This window comes from Tursiops truncatus, chromosome 9, assembly GCF_011762595.2.
Source record: "Tursiops truncatus isolate mTurTru1 chromosome 9, mTurTru1.mat.Y, whole genome shotgun sequence".
Taxonomy (NCBI): Eukaryota; Metazoa; Chordata; class Mammalia; order Artiodactyla; family Delphinidae; genus Tursiops; species Tursiops truncatus.
In genome coordinates this window covers 9,084,272-9,101,698 of record NC_047042.1, presented here as the reverse complement: position 1 = coordinate 9,101,698, position 17,427 = coordinate 9,084,272, and the positions used below count along the sequence as shown (strand labels likewise).

General features: G+C 43.6%; 1 protein-coding gene across 18 annotated transcripts in view; it reads left to right on the top strand.

Annotated features, from left to right (window-relative positions):
- CCM2 (CCM2 scaffold protein) overlaps positions 1-17,427 on the top strand; it is a 59,051-nt gene that overhangs the window by 31,071 nt on the left and 10,553 nt on the right. For 12 of the 18 annotated variants that reach the window (XM_073809509.1, XM_073809507.1, XM_073809503.1 and 9 more), the window contains 2 exons: positions 12,272-12,721; positions 16,948-17,031. The exons of 1 other annotated variant lie outside the window; for it this stretch is intronic. In XM_073809509.1, coding sequence (XP_073665610.1) covers positions 12,272-12,721; positions 16,948-17,031 — 534 coding nt within the window. The remainder of the gene's footprint in view (positions 1-12,271; positions 12,722-16,947; positions 17,032-17,427) is intronic. 5 more of the 18 variants (XM_073809514.1, XM_033862825.2, XM_033862824.1 and 2 more) reach the window with 1 other exon arrangement.

The window sequence follows — 17,427 nt, the reverse complement described above, 5'->3', positions numbered from 1 at the left end:
GAGAAGGGGAGGGAAGGAAGCAGGATGGGGCAGAGGAAAAAGATGTGTATCTGCCCACTTACGGGCATGTAAGGGGCCCCTAAAGGCCACACAGGCGCCTCTTTGTCCCCAGTGCGTAGCAGCTTCCTCACCTCCTCATCACGATCTGGGCCGGTTGCCCCTGCAGAACAGTGCCACCTTTCTCCGCTTGCTTGTCTGCCGGCGTCAGGAGGGGACTGCGGTTTTAAGTTTAGATCCCTTTTGTGTCCCCTGGTAGAAGCATTTGACCCCTAGAGCCAGGCTCTCAAAACAGGCGGAGCCAAAAGTCTCAGGGCTGGGAGCACGCGCTGCCCAAGCGGGTCTCCTGGATTGATGGTGATCAGAGCCACTCCTGCTGCCGTACCTTGGACCCCAGACCCATCCGTTCTGTCCACTGGGGACCAGGCGTGGTGTAATGACCGTTGGTTCCAGATGTGCCCTGCATTCTGAGGAGATGTGGCATCCTTTCAGGTGTCCCCTCCTGGATGTGCCCCGACCCTGTAGAGGACCTTGACGGTGCTCTGGGCCCCTGAGTTTCAGCATTTTCTCAGACCCTCTTTTCCAAGCCTTGAACAGTTTCCTTCCCCTGTGTACTGTTACTCGAGTGACTGTGAGTCCCTTCGGAGGGAACTGGGGGCGTTGCTGCAGCGCACACTTGTGTCGGTGTTACAGAGTCCTTCTCCTGGGGCTTGGCCTTTCCCTCAGGCACTTCCTGGGACTGGAAACCGGGTCAGAGACTGCCACTTTGCGTTGGAGCAGCACACTCAGTGGTGGTGTCCTTGTTTGTATACATGAGGCGGGACCGTGGTTGGCTCCCAGCAGCTCTCTTGCCCCTGGGAACGCTTCTGCTCTAGTTGCATCTCTGTGGGGCCTGCATACCAGCTCCCCCCGCCCCGCCATTTGACCATTTACAGTCACCGCCCACTGCAGTGAGCACGCCTGCCTGCCCTGCTCCTGGTGGCTGAGCGCTGCCACCTGGCTTCTGCTCGCGCAGGGTTCTGTCGTCCCCCTCGCTCCAGGAAGCCTAGTGCTAAAGCATCTCCGCCATTAGCTCTCCCCCTGAGAACAGCCGCCACAGAGCTGCTGGGCGGTGCCCGCGCCTCTGCCAGCCCGTTCGTTCCAGCTCACCCTTGAGAGTGGGGTGTCTTCCCAGCCCTCCCAAGTAGCAGGGGAAATCGTGGGGTTCCAGGTCTTACATGGTAGGCCCCGTCCAGCGGGCCCACCTCTCTGCATCTTTTGGAACCTTTACCCACAGTTTGCTCGACAGTTCTGCAATCTCCACTGAGTTTAACATGGGCCTGGTGTTTGCTGAGCTTCTAAGCTGTGCTAGCAGTGCATGAGGGCCGTGTCCGGGCCCCTGACCAGGGTTAAGTGCAGAGCCCCGTAGACACGCTCATCCAGCTGGGGGTCCATCCACCTCCATCCGGCACCTGCTGCTCCATCAGTGTTCAGTCTCTCTTCCCAGCGGGTCCCAATCGTGCTATGTTGAGATTTGATCCCAGGAACAGGTCTTATGGCCAGGAGGGGCGGAAGGGGCAGACCCTGAGGAGAACAGCATTGTCATGAAAGGTGCCCATCCCAGTGAGGCCTGTGTGTCGTTTTTGAGCAAGGGGTGTGTGTGTGTGCGTATGTGTGTATGGGGGTCCTGTGGCTTCTAACAAGTGGGATTGGGCCACTTCTGCAGGCCTAGAGTGTTGAGAAGAGTATGAGATGAGGTTCTCAAGTGCATCTACCTAGGTGTCCCCACCCCACGTCTCATAGAGTCCTGCCCTTCCATCAGGGCAACTTGTTGATCGAGGTCAAATAGGTGGATGTTATAGGGAGGCTGACTTCAGCTCAGTATGAAAATGGACTTCTCTTGTATCTCATCAGCAATTATTTTTGGAAATACTTTCCGCTGTTTAGAGCTGAAGTGATGAGCTCACCAGCACGTTCCTGTGTTGGCTGCAGTCTCTATAAGGGCGGCAGGAACGGCAGTGGGGTTAGCGGGTGCCCAGGACAGTCCGACTTTTGCTGCCAGGGCTGATGGAGCTGATGTGACCGGCAGTCAGATGTCCCCTTGGTCTGTGTTGTTCCACCACGTTCATCCCTCTGCAGCTGTGTCCTGAATGTGCTATGATCAGTTAATTGGCACAGCACCCCGCGCCATGTCGTCTCACGGCGGGTGTGGGCTGGTCCCTGACATCGCTGAAGGAGGCGCTGCACATTGGTCAGGACCGGCAGGGGACCGCCCAGGACGGTGGGGAAGGCTTTTGTAAGAACTGCCCAGGAGGCACACTTTGTCCCATCTGGAGTTACAGCAGGAATGAGAGCTGCAGTTTTCCTTTTTGACAGAACATGTTTTACTAATACATATTTTGCAGCAAAACAAGTCTCAAATGAGTGAGGACTCACCTCTGTGGAGAAAGTAGAATCCTTCTCGGTGATCTGTGAGCCTGAATTTGAAGTGTGGTGGCACTTTGAGAAAGGCAGGATGGTGGTGGTGACATTGTGTCCCCCAGGCCACGTGGAGGCGGGGCAGTCCTTGTACAGTCCTGCAGACATGATAACACCAGGGCACTTTTATATGACCCCAACGTAGGCAGTATTTTTTTAATTACTATTTGAATTTAAGGAAAATTAATAATTTGGGATGATATACACATCTAGAAGTGGTAACTAACATACAGTATAATACTGATTATGATTCAAAAGGTTTTTAGCAAATGCAGTTATTGAGTGAAGCTAGGATACGGTTTTTTTATTGTGGTGAAACACGCATAACATAAAATTAACTGTGTTTAAGTGTATATTTCATGGTATTAAGTACACTCACGTGGTTGTGCAGCCATCACCACCATCCATTTCCAGAACTTTTTCCTCTCAGAACTTTTCAGTACAATATATATATACACACACCACATATTATTTGTCCATTCATCTATCAATGGGCATTGGGTTGTTTCCAACTTTTGACTACTATGAATAATGCTGTTATGAACATGGGTATACAAATGTCTGTTTGGGTCTCTGCTTTCAGTGTTTTTTCTTTTTTTAATTGTGTTAAAATGTAGCATAAAATGCACCATCTTAAACATTTTTAAGGACGCAGTTCAGTAGTATGAGGTACATTCACGTGGTTGTGCAGCCATCACCACCATCCATTGCCTTAACTCTTTTCATCTTGTAAATCTGAAACTATACCTATTAAACAAAAACTCCACATTCTTTCCTCCCCACAGCCCCTGGCAACCATCGTTCTGTCTCTGTGAATTTGACTTCTCTAGGAAGTTCACCTGAGTGGAATCGTACGCTGTTAGTCTTTTTGTGACTGGCTTGTTTCACTTAGCATAGTATTCTCAAGTTTTACCCGTGTTGTAATGTACTGCAGAGTTTCCTTCCTTTTTAAGGCTGAACACTATACTATTGTATGGATACACCACATCTCGCTTATCCGTTCGTCCATCAGTGGACACTTGGGTTGCTTCCATGTTGTAGTTATTGTGAATGATGCTGCTGTGAACATGGGTATACAAAAATCTCTTTGAGACCCTGCTTTTAATTCTTTTGGGTCTATCTATACCCAGAAGTGGAATTGCTGGGTCATATGGTAATTCTATTTTTAATTTTTTGAGGAACCTCCATACTGTTTTCCACAGCAGCTGCGCCATTTTATATTCCCACCAACAGTACACAGGCGTTCCAGCGTCTCTGCATCCTCGCTAGCACTCGTTATTTTCTCTGTGTGTGTTTTTCACTAGCCATCCTAATGAGTTTGAGGTGGTATCTCATTGTAGTTTTGATTGTATTTCTCTAATGATTAGTGATCTCAAGCATCTTTTCATGTTCTTATTGGACATTTGTGTATCTTCTTTGGAGAAAACTCTGTTCAAATCTTGTGCCCATTTTGGCATCAGGCGTTTTTTGTTGAGTTTTAGGAGTTCTCAGTATATTCTAGGTATTAATCCCTTGTCAGATATATGATTTGCAAATATTTTCTCCCATTCCGTGGGTTGCTCTTTTACTCTGTGGATAGTGTCTCTTAATGTACAAAATTTTAAAATCTTGTTGAACTCCAGTTTGTCTGTTTTTTTGCCTTTGTCACCTGTGCCTTTGGTGTCATATCCAAGAAATCATTGCCAAGTCCAATATCATGAAGCTTTTGTCCTATGTTTTCTTCTAAGAGTTTTATTGTCTGCTTGCAGTTCTTTTACATAGATATCCAGAAGTGGAATTGCTGGATCATATGGTAATTCTATGTTTTATTTCTTAAGGAATGACCATTCTGTTCTCCACAGTGGCTGTACCATTTTACAGTCCCACCAGCAGTGCACAAGGGTTCCAGTTTCTCCATGTCCTCACCAACACATTATTTTCTGTTTTGATAGTAGCCATCCAGATGGGTGTGAAGTAGTATCTCACTGTGGTTTTGGTTTGCATTTCGCTAGTTACTAGTGATATTGAGAATCTTTTCATGTGCTTATTGGCCATCTGTACACCTTCTTTGGAGGAATATCTATTTAAGTCCTTTGCATATTTCTTAATCAGGTTGTCTGGTTTTTTGTTGTGGAGTTATAGGAGTTCTCTATGTATTCTGGGTATTAACTTCTTGTCAGATATATGATTGCAAATATTTTCTTCCATTGGGTAGGTTGTCTTTGCACTCTATTGATGGTGTCCTTTGATGTACAAAGTTTTAAATTTTGATGAAGTCCAGTTTGTCATTTTTTTTCTCTTATTGCCTGTGCTTTTTTCCCCCACATTAAAGGTTTTTAAAATTGTGTTAAAATACACATAACATAGAATTTACCATCTTAACCATGTTTAAGTGTACAGTTTAAGTGTTCTAACACTCACGTTGCTGTGCAACCATTACCACCATTCACCTCTAGGATTGTTTTCACCTTGCCAGACTGACACTCTGTACCTATTAAACAATAACCCCGTTTCTCCCTCATCCCAGCCTCTGACAGCCACCATTCCACTTTCTGTCTCTCTGAATTTGACTATTCTGGGATACCTCATATAAGTGGAATCATATAGTATTTACCTTTTTGTGCCTGGGCTTATCCATGTTGTAGCATGTATCAGAATTTCCTTCCTTTATCTTTTTTTTTTTGGCGGTACGCGGGCCTCTCACTGTTGTGGCCTCTCCCGTTGCGGAGCACAGGCTCCGGACGCGCAGGCTCAGTGGCCATGGCTCACGGGCCTAGCCGCTCTGCGGCATGTGGGATCTTCCCGGACCGGGTCACGAACCCGTGTCCCCTGCATCGGCAGGCGGACTCTCAACCACTGCGCCACCAGGGAAGCCCTCCTTCCTTTTTAACGATGAATGATATCCCACTGTTTATAACACATTTTGTTTATCCAATTCTTCCGTCAAGAATTGAGTTACTTCCACCTTTTGTTATTGCCTGTGCTTTTGGTATCATATCCAATAAATCATTACCACATCCAATGTCATGAAGCTTTTCCTCTATGTTTTCTTCTAAGAGTCTTATAGTTTTAGGTCTTAAATTTAGGTGTTTGATCCACTTGAGTTAATTTTTGTGTATGGTGTTAGCTAAGGGTCAAACTTGATTCTTTTGTGTGTGGAGTCTTGTTTTCCCAGTACCACTTGTTGAAAAGATTGTCCTTTCCCCATTGAATGGTCTTGGCACCCTTATCAAAAATCAACTGATGCTGTATATGAGGGTTTATTTCTGAGCTCTCTATTCTATTTCATTGCTCTGAGTGTCTGTCTTGATGCCAATACCACACTGTTGGTTATTGTAGCTTTGTAGTAAGTTTTGAAATCAGGAAGTGTGAGAATAGATGAAAGGTAATATTGATAAATTTAAGGAAGGGTTTGCATTTGGTTTACATGAGCACATAAGAAGAGGATAGGGCTTCCCTGGTGGTGCAGTGGTTGAGAGTCTGCCTGCCGATGCAGGGGACACGGGTTCGTGCCCCGATCCGGGAAGATCCCACATGCCGTGGAGCAGCTAGTCCCATGAGCCATGGCCACTGAGCCTGCGTGTCCGGAGCCTGTGCTCCGCAACAGGAGAGGCCACAACAGTGAGAGGCCCGTGTATCGCAAAAAAAAAAAAGAGAAGAGGATAGAAAGGCCTCTGCTAGCTGCACATCTGTGACAACGTTCTGGAATGTTCACTTGTAACAACCTTAAGTATAAGCCAGTAATTAGATGTGCTGCTTATTTATTTCTAAACTGTTCTGTCAGAGGGGTGGATTCTCACCCCTGTGGAGAGTGGGGAAACTAATACACAGTTTAGTTTTATTCTCTCCCCCTCACCCCCATCTTAGAAAGGATAAAATCTAAAACTTTTTAGAATGAGTAAGCATTTCTCTTTGGAGCTACCCAGCACACACTGAAGAGCTTTTGAATGCAGCTGTTCTGAAGTTTAGGATGCTCATCTGACTGTGCCTAGACTCAGCCTGTATCTGCCACTGTGCCCTGTGTGAGCTTCTGCCAGTCCCTCTCATTTATGTGCCAGTTTTCTTCTCTGTGGGCAGATGGTTGCCTGGCACAGCAGTAGGTGAACTGGCTCAGGCCTCTGTGTTTACTTTGCTTGCATTTGATAATCCCCAGAGTAACCTGCCTGCTTGGTTCCCCAGTCAGAGAGGGCATCTGCAAACAAAGACAGTTTGATTTCTTCCCTCCCAATCTTTACCTCCTATTTCCTTTTCTTGTCTTACTGCATTATCTAGGACTTCCAATACAGTATTGAAAAGCAGTGGTGAGAGGGGACATCCTTTCCTTGTTCCTGGTCTTAGGCAATCTTAGAGCTTCTTACCATTAAGTACTGATGTTAGCTGTAGGTGTTTTGTACATGTTCCTTATCAAGTTGAGGAAGTTCCCCTCTATTTCTGGTTTGCTGAGAGTTTTTGTTATGAATATTAGAGATTGTCAAATGCTTTTTCTGCATCTATTGATGCCATGTGACTTTTCTCTTTAGCCTGTTAAAGTGGTGGATCACATTAAATAATTTTTGAATGTAGAGTCAACTTTGCATACCTGGGATAAATCCCACTTGCTTTTGGTTTATAACTCTTTTTATACGTTGTTGGATTTGATTTGCTAATATTTTGTTGAGGATTTTTGTATCTATGTTTATGAGAAATATTGGTCTTTCCTTTCTTGTAGTATCTTTGGTTTTGATACTAAGGTAATGCTGCCTCAAAAAATGGGTTAGGAAGTGTTTTTCTCTTTTCATTTTCTGGAAGAGATTATAGAGAATTGATATAGTTTCTTCGTTAAATGTTGAGTAGAATTAACCAGTGAATCTGTCTGGGCCTGATACTTTGTTTTAGAAAGTTATTATTGATTCAATTTCTTTAATAGCTTATATGCCTATTCACATTATCAATTTCTCCTTATGTGAATTTTGGCAGATTGTGTCTTTCAAGGAATTCCACTGGTGGTCCAGTGGTTAGGACTCTGCGCTTCCACTGCAGGGGCCCTGGGTTCAATCCCTGGTCAGGGAACTAAGATCCTGCAAGCTGCACAGCGCGGCCAAAAAAGAAAGAATTCCGTTGGGATCTGAGAACATACTTTGTATGGTTTCTGTTCTTTTAAATTTGTTAAGGTGTGTTTTATGGCCCAGAATGTGCTCTGTCGTGGTGAATGTTCATGTGAGCTTAAGAAGAATGTGTATTCTGTTGAATGCTGTTGTTGGATGAAGTAGCCTGTTGATGTTAGTTATATGCAGTTGGTGGAAGATGTTGAGTTCACCTTTCTTCTTAATCATTTTCTGCCTGCTGGATCTGTCATTTTCTGTCCATTTCTGAGAGGGGAGTGTTGAAGTCTTCAGCTGTAATAGTGGATTCATCTGTTTCTCCCCGTAGTTCTATCTTTAAAGTCGGTTTCTTGTAGACAGCATATACTTGTGTCTTGAATTTTTTATCCAGTCTGACAGTTTTTGTCTTTTAATTGGTATATTCAGACGATTCACATTTAAAGCGATTATTGACATAGTTGGATTAATATTTACCGTATTTGTAATTGTTTTCTGTTTGTTGCTCTTGTTCTGTCTTCTACTCTATTTCTGCTTTATCTGGTTTTATTTGAGCATCTTTATAATTCCGTTGTTACTCCTTTCTTAACATATTAATGATACTACTTGTTATTTTGTTTTTTATTATTTTATTTATTTTATTTTTGGCTCCTTTGGGTCTTCGTTGCTGCCTACGGGCTTTTCTTTAGTTGGGGCGAGCGGGGGATACTCTTTGTTGTGGTGCGTGGGCGTCTCATTATGGTGGCTTCTCTTTTATTTATTTATTATTTATTTATTATACAGCAGGTTTTATTAGTTCTCTGTTTTATACATATTAGTGCATATATGTCAATCCCAATCTTCCAGTTCATCCCACCACCACCACCACCACCATCCATGCCCCCGCTTTCCCCACTTGGTGTCCATGTTTGTTCTCTACACCTGTGTCTGTTTCTGCCTTGCAAACTCGTTCATCTGTACCATTTTTCTAGATTCCACATATGCGTATATGCGTTAATGTACGATATTTGTTTTTCTCTTTCTGACTTATTTCACTCTGTATGACAGTCTCTAGGTCCATCCACGTCTCTGCAGATGACCCAATTTCGTTCCTTTTTATGGCTGAGTAATATTCCTTTGTATATATATATGTACCACATCTTCTTTACCCATTCGTCTGTTGATGGGCATTTAGGTTGTTTCCATGACCTGGCTATTGTAAATAGTGCTGCAATGAACAGTGGGGTGCATATGTTTTTTTTTTTAGTTATGTTTTTCTCTGGGTATATGCCCAGTAGTGGGATTGCTGGGTCATATGGTAGTTCTATTTGTAGTTTTTTAAGGAACCTCCATACTGTTCTCCATAGTGGCTGTATCAATTTACATTCCCACCAGCAGTGCAAGAGGGTTCCCTGTTCTCCACACCCTCTTCAGCATTTGTTGTTTGTAGATGTTCTCATGACGCCCATTCTAACTGGTGTGAGGTGATACCTTATTGTAGTTTTGATTTGCATTTCTCTAATGATTAGTGATGTTGAGCATCTTTTCATGTGTTTGTTGGCCATCTGTATGTCTTCTTTGGAGAAATGTCTACTTAGGTCTTCTGTCCACATTTTTTTTTTTTTTTTTTTTTTTTTTGTGGTACGCGGGCCTCTCACTGTTGTGGCCTCTCCTGTTGCGGAGCACGGGCTCCGGATGTGCAGGCTCAGCGGCCATGGCTCATGCGCCTAGCCGCTCTGCAGCATGTGGGATCTTCCCGGACCGGGGCACAAACCTGTGTCCCCTGCATTGGCAGGCGGACTCTCAACCACTGCGCCACCACGGAAGCCCCTGCCCACTTTTTGATTGGGTTGTTTTTTTAATATTGAGCTGCATGAGCTGTTTATATATTTTGGAGATTAATCCTTTGTCAGTTGAGTTGTTTGTAAATATTTTCTCCCATTCTGAGGATTGTCTTTTCGTTTTGTTTACAGTTTCCTTGGCTGTGCAAAAGCTTTTAAGGTTCATTAAGTCCCATTTGTTTATTTTTGTTTTTATTTCCATTCCTCCAGGAGGTGGGTCAAAAAAGATCTTGCTGTGATTTATGTCACAGAGTGTTCTTCCTATGTTTTCCTCTAAGAGTTTTATAGTGCCCAGTCTTACATTTAGGTCTGTAATCCATTTTGAGTTTATTTTTGTGTATGGTGTTAGGGAGTGTTCTGATTTCATTCTTTTACATGTAGCTGTCCAGTTTTCCCCACACCACTTATTGAAGATACTGTCTCTTCTCCATTGTATATCCTTGCCTCCTTTGTCGTAGATTAGTTGACCATAGGTGTGTGGGTTTATCTCTGGGCTTTCTATCCCGTTCCATTGTTCTATATTTCTGTTTTTGTGCCAGTACCATATTGTCTTGATGTCTGTAGCTTTGTAGTATAGTCTGAAGTCAGGGAATCTGATTCCTCCAGCTCCATTTTTTTTCCTCGAGACTGCTTTGGCTATTCGGGGTCTTTTGGTCGCCATACAAATTTTAAGATTTTTTGTTCTAGTTCTGTAAAACATGCCATTGGTAATTTGATAGGGATTGCATTGAATCTGTAGATGGCTTTGGGTAGTATGGTCATTTTCACAATGTTGATTCTTCCAATCCACGAACATGGTATATCTTCCCATCTGTTTGTGTCATCTTTGATTTCTTTCATCAGTGTCTTATAGTTTTCCGAGTACAGGTCTCTTACCTCTTTAGGTAGGTTTATTCCTAGGTATTTTATTCTTTTTGTTGCAGTGGTGAATGGGATTCTTTCCTTAATTTCTCTTTCTGATCTTTCGTTGTTAGTGTATAGGAATGCAAGAGATTTCTGTGCATTAATTTTGTATCCTGCAGCTTTACCAGATTCATTGATTAGCTCTAGTAGTTTTCTGATGGCATCTTTGGGATTATCTATGTATAATATCATGGCATTTGCAAACAGTGACAGTTTTCCTTCTTCTTTTCCTATTAGTATTCCTGCCTTTTATTTCTTTTTTTTCTCTGATTGCCGTGGCTAGGACTTCCAAACCATGTTGAATAATAGTGGCGAGAGTGGACATCCTTGTCTTGTCCCTGATCTTAGAGGAAATGGTTTCAATTTTTCACCATTGAGAATGATGTTTGCTGTGGGTTTGTTGTATGTGCCTTTATTATGTTGAGGTAGGTTCCCTCTGTGCCCACTTTCTGGAGAGTTTTTATCATAAATGGGTGTTGAATTTTGTCAAAAGCTTTTCTGCATCTATTGAGATGATCATATGGTTTTTATTCTTCAATTTGTTAATATGGTGTATCACATTGATTGATTTGCATATATTGAAGAATCCTTGCATCTCTGGGATAAATCTCAGTAGATCATGGTGTATGAGGCTTTTAATGTGTTGTTGGATTCTGTTTGCTAGTATTTTTTTGAGAATTTTTGCATCTGTATTCATCAGTGATATTGGTCTGTAATTTTCTTTTTTTGTAGTATCTTTGTCTGGTTTTGGTATCAGGGTGATGGTGGCCTTGTAGAATGAGTTTGGGAGTATTCCTTCTGTAATTTTTTGGAAGAGTTTGAGAAGGATGGGTGTTAGCTCTTCTCTAAATGTTTGATAGAATTCACCTCTGAAGCAATCTGGTCCAGAACTTCTGTTTGTTGGAAGATTTTTAATCACAGTTCCAACTCCGTAACTTGTGATTGGTCTGTTCATACTTTTTGTTTCTTCTGGTTCAGTCTTGGAAGGTTATACCTTTCTAAGAATTTGTCCATTTCTTCCAGGCTGTCCATTTTATTGGTGTAGAGCTGCTTGTAGTAGTCTCTTAAGATCCTTTGTATTTCTGCAGTGTCCATGGTAACTTTTCTGTTTTCATTGCTAATATTATTGATTTGAGTCCTTCCCTCTTTTTCTTGATGAGTCTGGCTAAAGGTTTATCAATTTTGTTTATCTTCTCAAAGAACCAGCTTTTAGTTTTATTGATCTTTGCTGTTGTTTTCTTTGTTTCTATTTCATTTATTTCTGCCCTGATCTTTATGATTTCTTTCCTTCTAATAACTTTGGGTTTTGTTTGCTCTTCTTTCTCTAGTTCCTTTAGGTGTAAGTTTAGATTGTTTGAGATTTTTCTTGTTTCCTGAGGGAGGCTTGTATTGCTATAAACTTCCCTCTTAGAACCGCTTTTGCTGCATCCCATAGGTTTTGGATCGTCATGTTTTCATTGTAATTTGTCTCTAGGTATTTTTTGGTTTCCTCTTTGATTTCTTCAGTGATGTCTTGGTTATTTAATAATGTATTGTTTAGCCTCCATGTGTTTGTGTTCTTTACGTTTTTTCCACTGTAATTGATTTCTAATCTCATAGCGTTGTGGTCGGAAAAGATGCTTGATATGATTTCAATTTTCCTAAATTTACTGAGGCTTGATTTGTGACCCAAGATGTGATCTGTCCTGGAGAATGTTCCGTGTGCACTTGAGAAGAAAGTGTAATCTGCTGTTTTTCGATGGACTGTCCTATAAATATCAATTAAATCTATCTGATCTACTGTGTCATTTAAAGCTTGTGTTTCCTTATTAATTTTCTGTGTGGATGATCTTTCCATTGGCGTAAGTGAGGTGTTCAAGTCCCCCACTATTATTGTGTTACTGTCGATTTCCTCTTTTATAGCTGTTAGCATTTGACTTATGTATTGAGGTGCTCCTGTGTTGGGTGCATATATATTTATAATTGTTATATCTTCTTCTTGGATTGATCCCTTGATCATTATATAGTGTCCATCCTTGTCTCTTTTTTTTTTTGCAGTACGCGGGCCTCTCACTGTTGTGGCCTCTCCTGTTGCGGAGCACAGGTTCTGGACGCGCAGGCTCCAGATGCACAGGCCCAGTGGCCATGGCCCACGGGCCCGCCGCTCCGCGGCATGTGGGATTCTCCCGGACTGGTGCACGAACCCACGTCCCCTGCATCGGCAGGCGGACTCCCAACCACTGCGCCAACAGGGAAGCCCCTTCCTTGTCTCTTGTAACATTCTTTATTTTAAAGTCTATTTTATCTGATATGAGCATTGCTACTCCAGCTTTTTTTAAATTTCCATTTGCATGGAATATCTTTTTCCATCCCCTCACTTTCAGTCTGTATGTATTCCTAGGTCTGAAGTGGGTCTCTGGTAGACAGCATATATATGGGTTTTGTGTTTGTATCCATTCAGCGAGCCTGTGTCTTTTGGTTGGAGCATTTAATCTATTCACATTTAAGGTAATTATTGATATGTATGTTCCTATTACCATTTTCTTAATTGTTATGGGTTTATTTTTCTAGGTCCTTTTCTTCTCTTATGTTTCCCACTCAGAGAAGTTCCTTTAGCATTTGTTGTAGAGCTGGTTTGTTGGTGCTGAATTCTCTTTGCTTTTGCTTGTCTGTAAAGCTTTTGATTTCTCCATTGAATCTGAATGAGATCCTTGCTGGGTAGAGTAATATTGGTTGTAGGTTCTTCCCTTTCATCACTTTAAATATATCATGCCACTCCCTTCTGGCTTGTAGAGTTTCTGCTGAGAAATCAGCTGTTAAACTTATGGGAGTTCCCTTGTACGTTATTTGTTGTTTTTCCCTTGTTGTTTTTAATAATTTTTCTTTGTCTTTAATTTTTGTCAACTTGATTACTATGTATTTCGGCGTGTTTGTCCTTGGGTTTATCCTGCCTGGGACTCTCTGTGCTTCCTGGACTTGGGTGGCTATTTCCTTTCCCATGTTAGGGAAGTTTTCGACTATAATCTCTTCAAATATTTTCTCAGGTCCTTACTCTCTCTCTCCTTCTCCTGGGACCCTATAATGCGAATGTTGGTGCGTTTAATGTTGTCCCAGAGGTCTCTTAGGCTGTCTTTATTTCTTTTCATTCTTTTTTCTTTATTCTGTTCCACGGCAGTGAATTCCACCATTCTGTCTTCCAGGTCACTTATCTGTTCTTCCGCCTCAGTTATTCTGCTATTGATTCCTTCTAGTGTATTTTTCATTTCAGTTATTGTGTTCTTCATATCTGTTTGTTTGTTCTTTAATTCTTCTAGGTCTTTGTTAAACATTTCTTGCATCTTCTCGATCTTTGCCTCCATTCTTTTTCTGAGGTCCTGGATCATCTTCACTATCATTATTCTGAATTCTTTTTCTGGAAGGTTGCCTGTCTCCACTTCATTTAGTTGTTATTATGGGGTTTTATCTTGTTCCTTCGTCTGGTATGTAGCCCTCTCCCTTTTCATTTTGTCTATCTTTCTGTGAATGTGGTTTTCGTTCCACAGGCTGCAGGATTGTAGTTCTTCTTGCTTCTGCTGTCTGCCTTCTGGTGGATGAGGCTATCTAAGAGGCTTGTGGAAGTTTCCTGATGGGAGGGACTGGTGATGGGTAGAGCTGGGTGTTGCTCTGGTGGGCAGAGCTCAGTAAAACTTTAATCCACTTGTCTGCTGATAGGCGGGTCTGAGTTCCCTCCCTGTTGGTTGTTTGTCCTGAGGTGACCCAGCACTGGTGCCTACAGACTCTTTGGTGGGGCTAATGGCAGACTCTGGGAGGGCTCATGCCAAGGAGCACTTCCCAGAACTTCTGCTGCCAGTGTCCTTGTCCCTGCAGTGAGCCACAGCTACCCCCTGCCTCTGCAGGAGACCCTCCAACACTGGCAGGTAGGTCTGCTTCAGTCTCCTATGGGGTCACTCCTCATTCCCTTGGGTCCCAGTGCACACACTACTTTGTGTGTGCCCTCCAAGAGTGGAGTCTCTGTTTCCCCCAGTCCTGTCGAAGTCCTGCAATCAAATTCCGCTAGCCTTCAAAGTCTGATTCTCTGGGAATTCCACCTCCCATTGCTGGATCCCCAGGTTGGGAAGCCTGACGTGGAGCTCAGGACCTTCACTCCAGTGGGTGGTCTTCTGTGGCATAAGTGTTCTCCAGTTTGTGAGTCACCCACCCAGCGGTTATGGGATTTGATTTTATTGTGATTGCGCCCCTCCTACCACCTCATTGCAGCTTCTCCTTTGTCTTTGGATGTGGGGTATCTTGTTTGGTGAGTTCCAGTGTCTTCCTGTCGATGATTTTTCAGCAGTTAGTTGTGATTCCGGTGCTCTCACAAGAGGGAGTGAGCGCATGTCCTTCTACTCCACCATCTTGAACCCTGTGGCCCTCAATTATACTTCTTTATGAATATTTTTAGTGGTTGCCCTAGGGTTTGCAATTTACAACTAATCTTAATCCGTTTTCCAATAACGCTACATTGCTTCACAGGTAGTGCATGCACCTTATAACCAAATTAATTACCCAGTACATCTTGCTACTTTTCTTTTGAACAGACTGTTACCTGTTAGATCAATTACAATAAGTAAAGTAGAAGGTATTATTTTACTTTCATTTATTTCTTCTCTCATGTTTTTTCCTTGATGTAGATCAATTTCTGACCAAATCATTTTCCTTCTCTCTGAATAAATTCTCTTAACATTTCCTGCCTAGTAATCATGAAGTCTCCCCATTTTTGTTTGCCTGAGAAAGACTTTATTTCTCCTTCACTTTTGAAGGACAGTTCCACCAGATGCAGCATTGTAGGTTGGTGGGTTTTTCTTTGAGCACTGAGTGTTTCACTCTTCTCGTGCTTGCGTGGTTTCTGAAGAGAAGTTTGATATCGTCATCACCCCGGCTTCTCTGTAGGTAAGGTGCCATTTGGTGTTTTCCTGTTGCTTACTTCAGGGTTTTCTCTTGGTCTTTGATTTTTTTGCAATTTGAATAGGATTTGTCTAGGTGTAGTTTTTGGTTTTGTTTTGCTGTTTATCCTGCTTGATGTCCTCTAGCTTCCTGGGTCTGTGGTTTGGTGTCTGACGTTGAGGAAGTTCTTAGCCATTATTGCTTCAAGTGTTTCTTGGGTTTCTTTCTCCCCTTCTTTTCCTGGTAGTCCCACCACACATTTGGTACACCTTTCGTAATTTTCTATTGTTGGATATTCTGTTCCTTTTTTTTCGTTTGTTTTTTCCCTTCTTTTCTTTTTTCTATTTCCTTTTCAGTTTGGGGAGTTTTTACTGACATATCTCCAAGCTGTGTCCATCTACTGGTGAACGAATCAAAAGCAGTCTTCATTTCTGCTGTAATGTTTTTGGGTTTTAACATTTCCCATTGATTCTTTTCCTTAGAATATCCATCTCTTTGCGGACATCACCGATCAGTTCTTGCATCATGTTCACTTTATTAGAGCCCTTAGCATGTTAATCGTAGTTGTTTTAAATTCCTGGTCGGATAATTCCAAAATCTCTGCCGTATCTGAGTCTGGTTCTGATGCTTGCCCTGTGTGTTCAGTGTTCTTTGCCTATTACCATGCCTTATAATTTTTTGTTGAAAGCTGGGTATGGTGATTCAGGTAAAAGGAGCTGAGGTAAAGAGGCCTTCCTGCCTGGCCCCCAGAGTTTTGTCTCAAGCTTGTCCGTGCCCATGTCCAGCCCTTGGTCAGTCGCCTTCCAGTGCGCCTCCCAGGCCGGCTCCTGTGGCTTCTCCCTGGGGGCTGTGATTCTCTGTCCCCCGTTGCTCTCTCCAGTTTTGGGGGCAGCAGTTTGCCCTGTGACCTTGTCCTCTAATGGATCTGAGAAGACATGTTGATTTTTCAGTTTGTTCAGCTCTTTTCTTGTGAGGACAGGAGTGATGACGTCGAACTGGAGACAGGAAGTCTGTTGTCACCCCGTTAACAGCGACCTTAAACATTCGAGTTAGTGAGAGGATGAGAAATGTTGGCTGTAAGAGAAATCAGTAACCCATTAAATCACATTTAAAAACTGTGTTAATTGGTGGAGATGTGACGTGAACACAGCTGACGCAGCACTGCGGCTGCCCCACACTCGGGGCCCTTTTCATTGAGGTTGGTTAGCCAGGTGCTTCACGGCCTCGTGTCACTTCATTTCTCTGTGCTCATCACTCAGCTGCCTGGCCCTTCGTGACTTAACACGTTTACTTTTAGCAGGTTGTGCAGAACCGTTGTTTTCAGTTTCCGACCATGACCCGGAAACACAAGCCATCCTTGTCTGTCCTTCTATTTATTTTTCATTTTTATTTTTATCTTTTGGTCACACCATGCGCCTTGTGGGATCTTAGTTCCCCTATCAGAGATTGAACCAGGGCCCCCTGCAGTGGAAGCCTGGAGTCTTAACCACTGGCCTGCCAGGGAAGTCCCTTGTCTGTCCTTTTCGAATCCAGAGTCCACCAAACTAATTTTGAGGTGTCCTTTACAGGACTTTGATGACAACATTGATGCAGTCTGGTGGGAAGTGTGGGAGTGTTCTCCTCAGCCGGTAGAGATTTTGCTAAAAACTTGGAGCACGCCGCCTTGAGGAGGCCCCCACCGTGAGCCGGGGCGGCGGCCAGGGGGCCTGGTGGTGGGGATGCGCGAGGCTCTCGCAGTGCTCTGCTGGCGCGTGGTGGTGTTGGCTCATCTTCCCCTTCTCATGGCACGTTCTCTCTCCACCTTCTCTCAGTACTTAGGTCAGTTAACATCCATCCCAGGATACCTGAATCCCTCCAGTAGGACTGAAATCCTGCATTACATAGACAATGCAAAGGTAACCCCATCTGCCTGACTCTGTCCTCCTAACCCTCAGCCTGCTCCACCTCCCAGCCCTGACCTCTGACCCTCCGCCCGCTCCACCTCCCAGCCCTGACCTCTGACCCTCAGCCCGCTCCACCTCCCAGCCCTGACTTCTGAGCCTCAGCCTGCCCCACCTCCCAGCCCTGACCTCTGACCCTCAATTTGCTCCACCTCCCAGCCCTGACCTCTGACCCTCAATTTGCTCCACCTCCTAACCCCAAGCTCTGACCCTTGTTCTCTGACACCAGCTCTTGGCCTTCTGACCTTGGGCCTTCATGGCCGTGAGGGATGACCCAGTCCCATCATGTTAAGGGTGCACTTGGCCCTTGGCTATCAAGACTGTTCCTCAGTCTGAACATGAACTTTATTC